The 15,629-nt window shown below is 37.8% G+C and overlaps 1 protein-coding gene across 2 annotated transcripts; it reads left to right on the top strand.

Moving 5' to 3' along the window:
• Positions 1–1,586: 1,586 nt before the first annotated feature.
• LOC124094945 (zinc finger protein 181) lies at positions 1,587–10,231 on the top strand. Of its 2 annotated transcripts, none has more exons than XM_046447962.2 (5): positions 1,587–1,966; positions 2,641–2,713; positions 6,998–7,118; positions 7,371–7,457; positions 8,461–10,231. In XM_046447962.2, the coding sequence occupies exons 2-5, from the start codon at positions 2,705–2,707 to the stop codon at positions 9,945–9,947; spliced, it is 1,704 nt and encodes a 567-aa protein (XP_046303918.1). In that variant the 5' UTR covers positions 1,587–1,966; positions 2,641–2,704; the 3' UTR covers positions 9,948–10,231. The 2 variants fall into 2 exon arrangements, with proteins under 2 accessions (XP_046303918.1, XP_046303919.1); XM_046447963.2 differs by having other exon boundaries at positions 1,588–1,966; positions 7,374–7,457.
• Positions 10,232–15,629: the final 5,398 nt, after the last annotated feature.

The raw sequence follows: 15,629 nt of genomic DNA, 5'->3' as shown, positions 1-15,629 counted from the left end.
ACTTGGTGAATATATACAGAAAACATTGACAAAAATCTAACACTCATGATAAAATCTGTTGGCAAATCAGTAATAGAGTAGAATCTCCTCAACTTGATACAAGCCAGATAGAAAACCATTTAACTAACATTACAGTTAATGGATAGAAAATAAATGTTCCCTTACTTAGATCACCAGCCTACACCATTCTTGCTTGATGTTAGAGAATGACATTATCTAATATCAGTACTTACTGTAAAGTTACAGTTCTCAGGGTGGTGTGTATTGGTGAAGAATAGATAAGTCAATGGAACAGAATAGAGATCCCAGATATAGATGCACTCATATTTAATCCTGAATTTTTCTATATAACTTGCATTTTAATATTAAAAAGGTCATCATTTTAAAAGAACATTGACCAAAAAACATGGAATTCTCAGAAATACACACTAGATCAATAAACATGACAAGATTCTCAATCTAAAAACAAACAAATGCAAATTTAAACAACAATGAGTTACAATTTCACACCTAATAGAATGCTAAATTTTCAGTTTCACAAAATTGAGCAGTGACACTAATGGTTGGCAACCGAAATACATATGAACTCTGGTAGGAGGGTCAATCCGTACTATTTTGAAAAGCAATCTGTCATTGTATAATAAAGTCATAGATGGAACACACTTTGCCCTGGCAAATGTTATTCCTTACTATATACTCTAAGCCTTGGGAGGAAGCCAGCTGAGGCCACAGTGGTTTTTTTTTTTTTAAACTCCGGCCCTTACAGTAATTAAATACCACATTCACAAGACAGACCGTCAAAACATTGTCTAATTAACATCAGACACATAAGGACAAGAAAATTCATAGCCACACTATAAAAGTCAAAATTTAAAATTTAAAAAGAAAGCAAATAACCAAATATACACCAATACTAGATTGTTCTGGCCTATACAGAGCTGAAAAAAAATCATAATTTTGTAAGATATGAATGGCAGATAGAGAATAAATTACAATCTGTGTAATTTATTCTGCTCTATCAGCCATTCAAAATTCTCTTTCCAAGGGATTTTTTAATTTCCTAAAGGGTGTCCACCACCCCTTCAGGCAGGCTGGACAGTCAGACAAAGCCAAAGCAGCACGTCAGGGGACAGAGGCGGGTCAGGCTGACAGTTGTGAGAGGAGCGATTCTTCCCAGGGTCAGGGTTACTATCATCAAAACGCTCGCTACAGTTCATTATTTCCAGGTTTTTTGTGAGCCTGTAATGCACACCTGAATGGCCGACATTAGTGCCATCGAGATGCCTTGTCCTCATGAACTTCCGGAAATGTCTTGGGTTGGTGGACGACGACTGTTGAGACGGTGCGGCCACTGGGCATCGTGGGAGCTATAACAGTTCAGAGCAAGCGGACGCCAAGTATCCCACACGACGCGGACAACGTGACAACAAAAGTCGGCTAAGCAAAGGCCAGTTCTAGGGCGCCAACAAGGAGGAGAGCGCTTTTGGAACTCACCGATGACCCGGAAGACGGTCGTCGCTGCCGCGTGGCTTTCTGGGAAGTGTAGTTTCGTGGTCTGAACGTTCACGTAAGGAGAGCGTCGCCTTTGTCCTGGGAAGGATAGTGAGCCGGAAGACGCTGTGTGCTCCCGTCCCGCTGAGCGCACATCCCCGTTGGCCCGCTTTGGGGAGACATCTCCCGGCGGTACCATTTCCTAGAAAGCCGAGGCCGTTTTCCTCGCGGCGCGCCGCGGCCGCAGAGGCTCCCGGGAAGTGTGGTTTCCGGAGTTCCGCGTCCCCCGTGCCCGGAGCGTCCGTTCCGGACGCGGAGGGGTCCGGACAGGTCGCTGGACTGTGGCGTCCGCTCTGGGCTCGTCCCGCGACGCTGCCCGGCCTAGCTCCGCTCTTCTGGAATCGGTTGGGAGTCTGGGCGGACTATTTCCGGGAGGCGGCGGCCGTTGCCGGCTCTCTGGCGTCCGGAGCGTCAGGTACGCAGAGATGCCCGCTCACGACGCCTGGCGGCTTGGCGCCCGCGGGGTGCTGCTGAGGACTCGGGCAGGTGTGGGTCCCGGGGAGGCTGCCGGCGGAACACGGCGCCTCACCAGATCCCCGGAACTGGCCGACTGCAGGGTCCTCCCGGCGCCGGGTCCTCGAGTGCGGCCTTAGAGTTACCCGGCCTCCGTGTCCTGCTCTGTAGAGAGGGAGTGAGGAGGGACGGCGCTGGCCTCCCGAGAGCCGGGGAAACGCACCGCGCGAGTGCCCGCAGTCCGGGCTCAAGACAGATGCCATCCACAGTTTGAATGTTATTCAGTCAGGACCCTGACGCCGCTGGTTTTGTAATCCTGATCATACGTTTTAAGTATCTCTTGGGTTTCTGTTGTCATTGTTTAACAAGTAAGTCCAGAATAACGTGAATGCCTGTCATGCCTAGAAGGGAAGATAGAACGTGGTGATGCTCCACATTATTTTATTGCTTTATGCATCTGCCTCTTTAGTACACAGTAGTTGATTTTCGTCACCGGTGGAACCTGGTGAAGGTTTACTTCTGTCAGAGACGAGAGCCCAAGAGAGTGATTACCAGTGTGCTTTTCCATTATGGTGAATCACAGAGCTCCAAAAAATGCCTGACCTTCCCCCCCACCCCCCTTGCTCTGCTTCTCAGGAACACTACCCATCCGTAAGCCACGAGGCTAGAAAAGGAACTGTGTGGACTATTGGAAATTGTAATGACTCAGGTAAGTCTGCATGTCCCCAAATCTTTCTGAAATGCTTTCTTACTAGCATTTTCTAGTGTTCACTTTGGGGCTGCTTCCAGTTCCCACTTAAGAACATTTAGGGATTAGATTTATGGTTCCTTCTGTTATAGGAGAAGATAGAGCCCACAGGAGAGTTGCAAGGTACTGTTCTCTCTCAGTTCAACCATAATTTTATACTAGAAGACTCTTTGGAGTCGTTGCCCCAAAATTTAAAATTATAATTCAAAACACAAGTTTGGAGTTTTAGGTTGTTTGCTTTATGGTTGTCATGTGGTCTGAATGGTGTATGGGTCCTGCCAGTTGCTCAAATGAAGAGATGTCTGGAGTTGTCCTTGATTATTTTCATGTATTACATTCAAATGCTCTAGGTGGAACTAAAGTATAAACAATATATATAAAATCTGACTTGGTTACCCCACCACTCCCTCTACCACTGTGCCTCTGATCCAAGCTCTCTGGATTATTGTAGTAGCTACTAGCTAGATTCCTTGCTTCTGCCCTTTACTCTCTTCAGTCTTTTCTCAACAGAGCTGTCACAGTGGATTCTGCTGTTTTCTAAAATTCTGTCATCCCTTGACTTAAAAGTTTTTAGTGGCCCCAACTCAAAATGGAAGTTAGATTTGCAGTGATGTATGAAGTTTGAACAATTAGGATATTATCTCTCTGATCCCACCTCATTTTCTGCCTTTCTTGTCCCTGTGAGTGCAAGTGATTGCTGCCAGGCCTTAGAAGTTGCTGTATCATCTTCTTGGAATGTTTTTTCACCAGATATGTACAAGCTTTCAGTGACCTTCTTTGTATCTTTGCTTGATGATTACTTCCTCAGGAAAATTTCTCTGAACAACTTTTTAAAATTGTAGCCACCTTCCCTGACCTGTCACTTCTGCCTTCATCACTGCTTTGTGTTACATGTGTTCAGTGTTGAGATCTGCTCATTGTTTGTCTCCTCTTACTGGAAGGAATACTGTTTTTCTTTTTTGTGTATTCAGAGTAGTACCTGGCACCAAGCAGATGCTTAGTAAATATTTACTGAGTGAATAAAATAAGTGACAAAAAAAATGGGCAGAATTATGGAGTGGAAGGTGAAGCTTTGAGAAAATTAGACTATTAGAAAAACTTTTTTTGAGATACTGGGGATCAAACCCAGGGCCTCATGCATGTTAGGCAAGCACTTTACCACTTGAGCTACATCCCTAGCCCTCTTATTATTATTATTTTTTTAAACAAGGACAGGAATACCAAAATCATTTGTTGATTTATCTTCTAAGCAATTATAACGCACTTGGTAGGAAAAATTGTACATCAGTTTGGGTATACACTGATAGGACTTCCTAATGTGGTACAGTACTGTCTAAACTTTCTACATTGGTGGAAATGTTCTATATGTGTGCTGTCTAGTACAACAGACACCAACCTCCTATGATTACTCAGTATAATTTTAATCTAATTTTTAATTTATATAGCCAAACTGGTTAATGGCTACTGTATTGAGCACTGCAGGACTGGAAGAAAAATAAGAAAGCAAAAGATATTATGGGACAAATGCTAGGACAGATCTCCTGAATTCTTTCTGGGACAAAGATAGTGAACCCCAGGATACCCAGGCAATTGAAAGGAAGAAAGGGTTGAACCACCCCTGGGGAAGTAAGGGTACATTGGCTGTGGTGACATAGCAACAGGGAGGAAGCTATAGAAGTGAAGTTATATTGAAAACCCCTGAGTATAGATAGAGAGGCCTTAGCAGGTCTTTCAAGGAGCTACACACATTTTCTAAAGCGGTGGTTCTCAAACCAGTGATTTTACCCCCTCTGGCTGTACCCATAGGAGATATTTGGTGATGTGTAGACATTTTTGTTTTTTTCCAGTTATCACAGCCTGGATGGGGGTGAGATGTTATTGCTCCTGGCATCTAGTAGGTAGAGTCCAGGAATGCTGTTAAATGTTCTGTAATGCACAGGATAGCTCCCCACAACAAAGAATTATCTAGCCCAAAATGTCAATAGTGTCAATGCTGTACTAAATAAAGAAGAGAGAATATCTGTTGTTGAGATTATGTGGATTTTTTCTTTAATATTAATATATGTTAAAAAAACATGAAATGACTTTATGGAATGAAAGGTAATGTTTTATGTGTCTATTTTGTGTTGAATTTTTTATTAGGCTTATCAGATTAAATTTGCAAAAGCTAATAATTTAAAAACTATTATGGAAAATAGGAAAAGATAGAAAACATTCAGTTCATATATGACTTAACCCTGTAGTACCTGGCTAAGTGCAAACAGGTTTAAATAAATAATAATAAAAAATAAAAAAGGAAGGAGACTTCCATATCCTTTTCTAGAGTATTTTCTTGTGAAAAATCTATAATTGTAAAACCATTCCCCATCCCTTTGAGTCGTGTGTAAATTTTTTTAAAAGTTAAATCAGCCTCTTGCCCATTTTGCTAGTCCTAAAAGTATTGAAGTCATCATTTTGAAATGTAGACATTATGGAAATTAGTGTCCATCTCTGCGGTATGTGAGTATTTAGCCTAGGTTCTGGCTCCAAGTTGTAAAGACTTGCTTGTCATTAAGATATGAAAAAAAAATTTTATTTTTCTTTGGGATAAATGCAATGAACTAACCCATGGACACTCCAATTAACAGGTGAATTTAGGATGAACTATAAGGTGGCATGTTTTTCTGTTAAGTCCTCTTAGTTGAGGACAGTTACCATTTATTTGAAAACATGTATATAATGGATTATATCTTCCTGGCTTTGTAAAAGAGTGAGATTTCTTTCTGTCCTGGCAATCTTTAGTGGGTTTCCTGTGTAGTGCATCTGTTTGGTTTATTGCTTATTCAAGAATGCAACTTTTCTTTCTTTTCTACATTTGTGGAGAGGATCTTCTGCATTGGTAGGAGATTCAGTTTTTAATTATTTTCTCAGCACTTGTCAAGGGTAAATCCCCCCTTTAAAACTAAAGATGTGTTACTGGTGAACGTACATATAAAACACTGTACATGAGTAGTAAAATATTAAATCAACCTCTCTCGTAATGAAAATTTACCACTGCCAAGTCATGTCTTTTTGTAAATGAAAGCAACAATGCCACTTTAAATGAATATATTTTAATTTGACCAACCAATAATATATTATTGAACATTTAAACTTTTTCTAAAGTTTTGCCATTTTAAATAACATTATGAATGAATTCTGTTGAGAAGAAATTTCTAAACACATCTGTGAGCTTTCCTTTAGAATATAGTCTCTGATATGTGTCCTTTCTTTTATTTTTTTACCCTTACTTTGAGATCCTGTTAAAGTACTATCTATTGGCATGAAGCCATCTGTCAGTCTTCTCACCCATGGGTGTCAAATTATTTTAATTGTCGGTGACTGGCAATACAAGGCTTAAGGATACACCATAAATATACTTTCTTTTTTGTTCATAAATTATTTATGTATATGTCAGTCCATTTGTGCTTCCATGCAGAATATCACAGACTAAGTAATTTATAAACAATAGATATTTATTTCCCACAGTTCTGGCAGCTAAGAAGTCTAAGATTAAGGGGCCAACATCTGGTAAGCCTTCTTGCTGCATTATCCCATGGCAGAAGGGCACAGAAACAGGATATAGAACTCATCCTTTTAAAATGAACTCCCTCCTACCATATCAGTTATCCTTTCATGAAGGCAGAGCCCTTGTGACCTAATTACCTCTTCAAGGTCCCAATTCTTAGTATTGTTATGATGGCAGTTTAGTTTGTAGCACATGCCTTTTGAGGGTCATGTGCAAACCATAGCAGTTTATGTTTATCAGTCTTTAATAGAAAAATGTCTTTTTCTCTGAATCCATTAGATCATTCTTTTTTCCCTTGAACCTTAGTGAATCATCTTGAGTATCTCATGTGAGAGAAATTGGTTTGGCCTTATTTTTCATTACTTACATGACACTTAACGTATATAAGATTTAACTAAGTACTTTAATGTATACTGTCAAATGTTGAATGCTGATTATTCAAATTTTGTATACTTTTATTCTCTTTGATGAAGTTAACTCTTCTGAAGCAAAGTTCTTGTATGTGCCTGTCATTTGTACTATATGACAATGCTGAGCACATAATTATTCAGTTATCGTGTAACTGAGTTTGGATTTCTGATCATTATCACAAGTCCTGAATCTTGTTTGCTTTCTTCCACAACCAAGAAATTTTACCCCTTGTACAGTGTTAGAAGAGGCCTGGGCTGTGGTTGAATCTAAATATCTTGCTGTTTTAGGTGACATTTAGTGATGTGGCTATAGACTTCTCTCATGAAGAGTGGGCATGGTTAGATTCTGCGCAGAAGGATTTATACAAGGATGTGATGGTGCAGAACTATGAAAATCTGGTCTCTCTAGGTAAGATATCTCCCCCTCCACTGCAGTGAGGGAGATCTTTCTTTTGCTACTCCAATTGCTGAAGCTCCTCCTACGTAAATGGCTGAATTTCTGTGCCATGTTCCGAAGGGAATGTGTAGCTCCTTTGTGCCTACCTGAAGCTTATCTTCTCATTTCAGTGGACATCCTTCCACCCTTCCTTTGGTTGCTCTTGTGATGGTCTCTCAACCTTGAGGAGCATAGCTTTAAAAAGTTCTATATTCTTTCTGTAAGCAGGTCTTTCCATAACTAAGCCATATGTGATCACTTTATTGGAGGATGGAAAAGAACCCTGGATGGTGGAGAAAACACTATCAAAAGGTATGCTTCTGGGTGAGTCTAGTGAATCAAGCAAAGGAGGTCTTTGTTAAAGATGCTTATTGTGAGTGTGAGTGTGGAGGCATTTTAGGGACACTAAAATGAGATCTCAGAGGTAAACAAAATTGAGGTACCCTCAGCTTAGATTCAAAACAGTCACCCCACTCCCAGATTATTCAGAATAATATATGATATGATATTAGACTCATATCATCTAATCAGAAGTGAAGGGTTTTGCCATTACAGTAATTCAAATTCCTATTTTATTCATAACACAGTAAGACAAATTATTTTTTAGTCCCATTTAAGGAAATGGACTTACTGATTGTTTTAAGTTAAGAAAAGTTGTCAATTAGATGAAAAATCACTTTGTCTTTAACGCTGAGTTTCTTGGGATATACGTGAACATAAATGTTAGTGGAAATAAGAAATGTATTAGAATATATTTCTAAGAATAATATTTTCTAATGTCCAGTAAGTTCTCATATGATTTCACACAGATATTATATAAACTCAGAAAGTCTTAAACTTTATTACCAAAAAGGAGCACATAGATATATTTTGTTGTCATTGTAACTGTTTAATGTAGTAGTATAAATTCTGTATTTCACGCATGTTAATCTGGCAGCTAGTTGAGATTAACTGAAAGTTGCACAAGAAAAATGTAAAGTAGAATGTGATCTTTCATATGAGTATAGGCACAAAATGATGGCTGAATACAGAATGCTTTCTACATTTTCTTCCTAGAATAGCTTCATTTTTTTCAAATAGTGGTTGTCTACATTTTCCTCCTTTCGCTTGTTATACTCTGTTCCTGCTTCTGTGAGCTCTCTGTATTTTCTGTGCCTCACTTCAGCATTGTTCAGAATCTTTGAAATACATGAATTGTTAGAGCCATGTATTTTCTAGAGGCTTTGTTTCTTATCTAATTCTCCTATTTCCATCTGAGAAGTTTCCTCTCAAAAGTATAGAAAAAGCATTGCTTTGCTTTCTTGATGTATTTCAGATTGGGAATCAAGATGGGAAAACAAGGAATTATCAACAAAGGATATTTATGATGAAGATTCACCCCAAACAGAAAAAATAGAAAAAAACATAAGGCGGCATTGTGAATTTTCAGATTTTAACAAGAACGGAAAATATAAAGGGAAGTTGGAGGGGAAGGATGGACATCAGGTAGAACATTGCAGACTAATGACCCTCACCTTTAGTGAGAGCCCCTCTGGGGAAAGTGTTGACAAATACAGTACGTCATTTAGAAGCATCTTCCATGTAAAGCCTACTCTTTCTGAACCACAGAGTATTTCTGCTGAAGGGACATCGAATAAATATGATATGTTAAAGAAGAGTTTACCAATAAGGTCAGTTATAAAAAACGAGAAAATCTGTGGCAGAAAGAAAGTTTTGAGTTCTAATGAAAGTGTGGCAACTTTTAGCAAAAGCAAATCTCTTACCCTTCATCAGACTTTTAATAGAGAGAAGATCTATACATGTAGTGAATGTGGGAAAGCCTTTGGTAAACAATCAATCCTTAATCGCCATTGGAGAATTCATACAGGAGAGAAACCTTATCATTGTCGTGAATGTGGGAAGACTTTTAGCCATGGCTCATCCCTTACTCGACATCAAATAAGCCATAGTGGAGAGAAGCCTTACAAATGTACTGAATGTGGAAAGGCCTTTAGTCATGTCTCTTCTCTTACTAATCATCAAAGCACTCACACTGGAGAGAAACCATATGAATGTACGAACTGTGGAAAGTCTTTTAGTCGTGTTTCACATCTCATTGAACATCTGAGGATTCATACTCAAGAAAAACTTTATGAGTGCCAAATATGTGGGAAGGCCTTCATTCATAGGTCATCTCTTATCCACCATCAGAAAATACATACTGGAGAGAAACCTTATGAATGTAGTGGATGTGGGAAAGCTTTTTGCTGTAGCTCACACCTTACTCGACATCAAAGAATTCACACTATCGAGAAACAATATGAATGTAACAAATGTCTGAAAGTCTTTAGTAGCCTCTCATTTCTTATTCAACATCAGAGTATTCATTCTGAAGAAAAACCCTTTGAATGTCAGAAATGTAGGAAATCTTTCAGCCAGCCTGAATCACTGAATATGCATTTGAGAAATCACATTAGATTGAAACCTTATGAATGCAGTATATGTGGGAAAGCCTTCAGTCACAGGTCATCCCTGCTTCAACATCACAGAATTCACACTGGAGAAAGACCTTATGAGTGTATTAAATGTGGGAAGACCTTCAGCTGTAGTTCAAACCTTATTGTACATCAGAGAATTCATACTGGAGAAAAGCCATATAAATGTGATGAATGTGGAAAAGCTTTTAGTAAAGGTTCAAATCTTACTGCCCATCAGAGAACACATAATGGACAAAAACCCAGTAATGCAGTAAATATGGAAAGGTCTTTAGACCGTATAAATCAGTATGCATATGAGAAATCATACAAGAGAGAAACTATGTGAAGCATCATTTTTCATAATAAATTTCAGCCACAAATCCTAATTCAATATCAAAATTTTTGAGAACAGCCTTACAAGTGTAGTGTTTATGGGAAGACCTTTATGATGAAACCTTTATTGTCTATCAGAGTTCATGCTATAGAAAACCATAAGAGGATAACAAATGTGGGAAGGCCTTTGTCAGTATTAATCCCTTAGTTGACAAAAGTAAATACAGACAAGAAAAAAAAAAAACTATACACATAGCAGATTTAGGAAAGATTAGGTAGTATGAATCTCTTACAAACTCATATGGGGGAAAAGCTATAGGAATATAGAAAATTCAGAAATTATGGGCAGTCCTTCATTCAATGTATCCCTCATCTTACATCAAAGAATTCACATTGGAGAGAAATCTGATGTAAAAAAGGTAGTATTTGCTAAGGGTTAGTTTGCTAAACATCAAGACATGAATCGTAGAACAACTTGAAAGATGTAGGAATTATGTATATATCTTTCTTTGCAATAATACTATTTGTAAACAGTTTTACAGAAGAGCAGACAAGCATATTATAAATAAATATGCATCTCATAGCAGTAACTTGCAATTTGAGACCTACATGGAAATTAGTTTTACCTAATGGGTATGTGAAGATACTTAGTCATCCAGTGGATCCAATAAATGTTATAATGTTGAAAAATCAAAGCTGCAAAAGAAGAATGGGGTCTCTAATAAAACAATTTTATACATAAGGAAATTTCACTGTGGCTCTATTTCTTGCGGAATTTTTGTTGTTGTTACTTCTTAAAGCTAATTTTAGTCATACTTTAACGGGAAACTGGCAAACCTAAGGAAAAATAGCCTGGTCTGTGTGCAAAGAATATTATTTTGGTGAAGAAAATTTGTAGTTCACTTCTTATGGGCTTTATTTAATTCACATATTTCAAGATAATTTGTTGAGCATTACTCATATATTACAGGTCCATGGGTCAGGAATTTTAGTGAACTTTAGTGGTATGTCAGAATCACCAGGAGAGCTTGTTCAAACACTGATTGCCAAGCTCCACCTCCAGAATTTCTGTATCAGTTTAAGGTGAAGAATTGGCATTTTTTACAAGTTGTCAGGTAACACTAATGCTGCCTGCCAGGAAGCACCTTTTGATAACCACTGTAACAATTAATAAATTTATCCTTTTCTCAGGGATTGGAGTTGTCAAAAGAGAATAATAGCAAATTTGAAATAACTCCCAAATGCTGTGACAACAATTAAGAAGCAATCTATTACGAGAGATTAGAGTGTGCTTTGCTGTGGTGAGCTTTCAATCTAAATCCTGATTTTGTAACCATGTGTCCTGTAGATGTTGTGTGCTGTGGAATTCTAGGTAAAGTAGGCAAGCAAGTTCTCTCTTACATTGTACAGCTGGACTCTGTTCCAGTGTCTAATTTCAAGTTCTGTAGCTTTGAAATACTGCTGCCTGCAGCATTGGTAACAGCAGAGTCATTTTTCCATCCCTTGGTCAAGTTATGGGTTTTTACCTTGAAATCAGTAGTTCAGAAGTAGTAGTCATTACTTTTGCCAGCCTGCCAATTTTGAAAGCTTTAACTTCCTGCATTATGTTTTCGTAAAATACTTAAAGAGTTTCTGTTTTCTGCACTAAACTTAATATAGTATGTGAGGAGGATGGCTTCACATATTCTAAGTTCTTGGTAAGAAATGGAATAGTCTTGGTGACCCTGTGGCTTCCTATTTTGTGATTAGAAAGATAGCACAGATTAATGTGATTAGGAGTGTATGGTCACCTGCAAGCAATGGGCAGTTACGTAGCTTATGTTTCATATTGTGTTCTTTATGGCATTTTGGAGTTACAAATAAAATGTTGTCTTAAAAATGAATATTTTATTGATATAAAATATCATGGAATGAATGACAGGGTTTCTGATTTTAGGCAAGATGCTCTCTAATAGCTGTGTAACTTTAAATGAAAGCCAAAGCAGGGAGCATAGTTCAATAGCAATGCCCAATGCTCAGTAGAGATGGTGGGCTGTGAATGAGATAGTGATTTTTTTTTTCTTTGTTGTGGGGATCAAACCCAAACCTTCATGCATACCATGGCAAGTGCTCTACCACTAAGCCATCATGGGGTGGTAAGTTTTTAATATTCACCGAGATGTATCTTTGATTTATTTTTAGTGACAAGATTTATTTTGAAATTCTATGGAATGCTGAAGGATCTTTAAGAGAGTTATAATTAAGGAAGCATGGCATGGTGTGTGTATATATATTTATTTATTAATGGCAGTAGCTATGTTTCATTTTCTTTCCCATGCCCTCCCAAGCAACTGGTACTGCAAAAATGAAGTAGTTCTATGGTCATTTAATCACTAGATTTTACTCGCTTTCATTACCATTGTTTTTTTTTAGCTTAACTTAAATTAATTAATTAATTTTTATGTGGTGCTGATGATTGAACCCAGTGTCTCACACATTCAAGGCAAATGCTTTACCACTGAGCTACAGCCCCAGCTCCCACTATCATAGTTTATACCACTTTGACATTTTGTTATGAGAGGAATCATGTAAATATCAGTGTGAACTCATTATTTTACAATTCTTGAGTTAAAGTGCCTTTACAATGGCTCAAAACTAGGGGATAAGAAACCAAATTTTAAAATAAAGACAGGGTTTTAGAAAAGCAATGAAATGATGTTACCTTATGGTAAAAAATTGGGCTAAGATCTTAATAATATGCCTTAATTGACAGAATAATATTGTTTGTTTCCAAATAATATTATTTGTTTCCTCAGGTCTGTTAACCATTTCTTGAACATCTGCTGTGGGCTAGACAAATAAGACCATACCTTTCAAGAGCTAAAAGCTTTGTGTGTTGTGTGTGAGGAGCACAAACTCTGGAGCCTGCTATGTGGATTTGAGCCAGGTTGCATGTTTACGGGCTTTGTGTGACCTTGGACAAATTATTCCAGTGTGTCCTGCCTTAGTTTTTCCATCTGTAAAATGATAATAAGACCTATCTCACTGAATTATTATGAAGATTAAATAAGTTACTTGGTATAAAACACAACAGTGGCACCTCAAAAACGGTAAATATTAGCTATTGATTTAATCATTTTTCGTGGCTGCTTTGTCATTCTAGTCTCAAATGTCACATCTAGTGTGTCTTCCTAATCACTTTTCACTCTTCTACTTACTGTTACACTTTTTGTGGGGAGAGGCCTTATAAAACACTTTCATTTCCTTCTAATATCTCCTTTGGTGTCTGAACCATTTTGAAGGGAAACATGTTTCTTGCCCCAAATAACCCAAGGACACAAAGAGACCAGGCAGAAGGTGAAACAAGTATGCAGTAGGGATGTGGGAACACTTCCAAATCCTACAGATTTGGATAAGGAGAAGAATAAAGAAGTTTTAAGTCACTGCAGGGAGAAGAGGAAAAGCTTTACTTTGTGAGGGCTGAAGCCTGCAAATCTTCAGCATCATCCCAGTACAGGATCCCCTGGGCTGCCTGCAACTGCTCTCTTCCTGAATGAAGGTTACAGCCATGTCACTGCACACTGATGCCTGGTAAGTCAGTCATGTTATTAGGCTTGGGCTAGTCGGGCATGATTACAACCTCTTGATCAGTCATTAGTAAATATTTAGAGAAGAAATCAAGGCACATACCACATTACTTTCTGGGAGCCTCGCTCTATGTTGGACTCCCAGGGGGAGTCAGACACTGTCTTTAAACAGGTTGCAATTGGGGTAAAAAGGCTATGTAGAGAAGTCACTGATGAAAGAAAACAATGACAAGGTCATAAGGCCTAAGAGGTGCAGAACATAAGTGTTCTGGCATTAAATGTGTATAGGGGAAAATTCAATAATAATACAGTGTTTGTACCTTATGGGTGTGTGTTGGAGGTTTTGGGGGCAGCATTTATAAATTAAATTAATAAATTTAATTAAGAAATTAAATATTCCCAGTTCTGGACCTGTGTTTGAATTCAGCCTATTGATTCTGACATTTGCCAATTATATAATTTTGGGGAAGTCACATTTTTCCTGATTTCTGCTTTGAAATGGTGGTATAAGAATTAGAAAATATTCATCAAGTAAACACTGCAGTGCTTGGCACATGTAAGTTGAGTGGTGTGTTTTTTCTTCTTTTAGTAATCTTTCCACAGACTATAAGGCAAATTCCATAATCATCTCCATGTTAATAGTGACCTGAGACTCAATTGGTTCTAACAAGTTCCCCAAAGTTATCCCTTTTAGGGAACATAGGCTAGATTTGAACATCCGTCTTCCTTACTATTTGCTATACTTTGGATCTTGAATGTTTCCCCAAAGCCCCTATTTTGAAGGCTTTGTCCCCAACTGTGGCACTATCAGGAAGTGGTGAAACCTTTAGGAGGTGAACTAAGGAAAGAAGTGAGGTCATCGGGAGTGTGCCCTTGAAAGGAATATTGGGACCTGGGCCTCCTTTTCCTTTTCCTTTGCTTCCCAGTTGCCAGGAGGTGAGCAGCTTCCTTTGTGCTCCTGTCATGATGTACTGCTTTTCCAGATAGTCAAAGGAATGAGCCAAACACTCATGGACTGAAACCTTTAAAAATGTGAGCTAAAAAAACATGAACATCTATGTGCCAGCAATTAGAAAAAAAATAATCAGGCAAAATACATAAATTACCTAAATCTACTCAAGAAGAAATAGAACATCTCAACAGTCAGAGGCAACAGTGAGTTGTACTGATTAGCACCAATTCTCAAACACTTCCAAACAATTAAAGGAAGGGAACACATCCTAAATCACTTTATGAGGCCAACATGGCTCTGATAGCAAAGGCAGAGAAAGACATCACAGGAAAATTATAGACCAATGTCCTTTATGAACATAAACATAAAAATTCTCAACAAAATAGAATCCATTAGTACATAAGAGGTTTATTCTTCATGACCATGTGGGATTTATCCCAGGAGTGCAAGGATGATTCAATATTAAAAAATCAGTGTAATTAATCTCACTAATAGAATGAAGAAAATTCTATGCAATCAATTTATATATAGTACCCTTTCATGATAAAAATTTTCAGGAACAGAGGAAAGTTTCTCATCATGATAAGTGGTATTTGTAAGAAATCACAGTTAACATCATATTTAATGGTGAAAGAATAAAAATCTTTCTTCCAAGATCAGGAAAAGTCAAGGATATCTTCTTTCATAGCTGTTATTAAAAACTGCAATGAAAACGCTATCCAGAACTATTTGACAAGAGAAATAAAGAAAAGGCATCCAGAATGGAAAAGAAATTGTAAAACTATGTTCACAGATGACATGATCTTATATAAGGAAAATCCTGAAGAATCCACAAATCTGATGAACCCAGTAAATTTGGAAAATCAATACCCCCAAATAATTTTTATGTATGTATAAAAATGTATTTGTGTATGATACACACACACACACACACACAGTCCAGAAAGGAAATTAGGAAACACATTCAACTTATAATAGTACTTATAGGGAGTAAATACTAGAAATAAACCTATGTTTAAAACTAAACAACACTGCTGAATGAGATCAAAGAAAGACTTAAAAAATGGAAAAATATCCCGTGTTCATGGATAGAAGTATGTAATGTGTAAAAATGTAACTACTATGCAAGGATATAGACAGATTTCATGCAATTCCTATAAAAATCCCAACAACCCAG

The sequence above is a fragment of the Marmota monax genome, unplaced genomic scaffold (genome assembly GCF_021218885.2).
Source record: "Marmota monax isolate L192 unplaced genomic scaffold, Marmota_monax_Labrador192_F-V1.1 WCK01_AAM20220418_F8-fsc00101, whole genome shotgun sequence".
Lineage (NCBI taxonomy): Eukaryota > Metazoa > Chordata > Mammalia > Rodentia > Sciuridae > Marmota > Marmota monax.
The sequence above is the reverse complement of the archived record's forward strand: the minus strand, read 5'-3'. Positions and strand labels throughout refer to the sequence as shown.

Bases quoted from the DNA above. Each gene is read 5' to 3' on its own strand.
- LOC124094945 (XM_046447962.2), top strand. The intron at 7,119-7,370 runs GTAAGATATCTC...TCTTTCTGTAAG, and splicing joins TGAAAATCTGGTCTCTCTAG to CAGGTCTTTCCATAACTAAG. The intron at 7,458-8,460 runs GTATGCTTCTGG...GATGTATTTCAG, and splicing joins GGAGAAAACACTATCAAAAG to ATTGGGAATCAAGATGGGAA.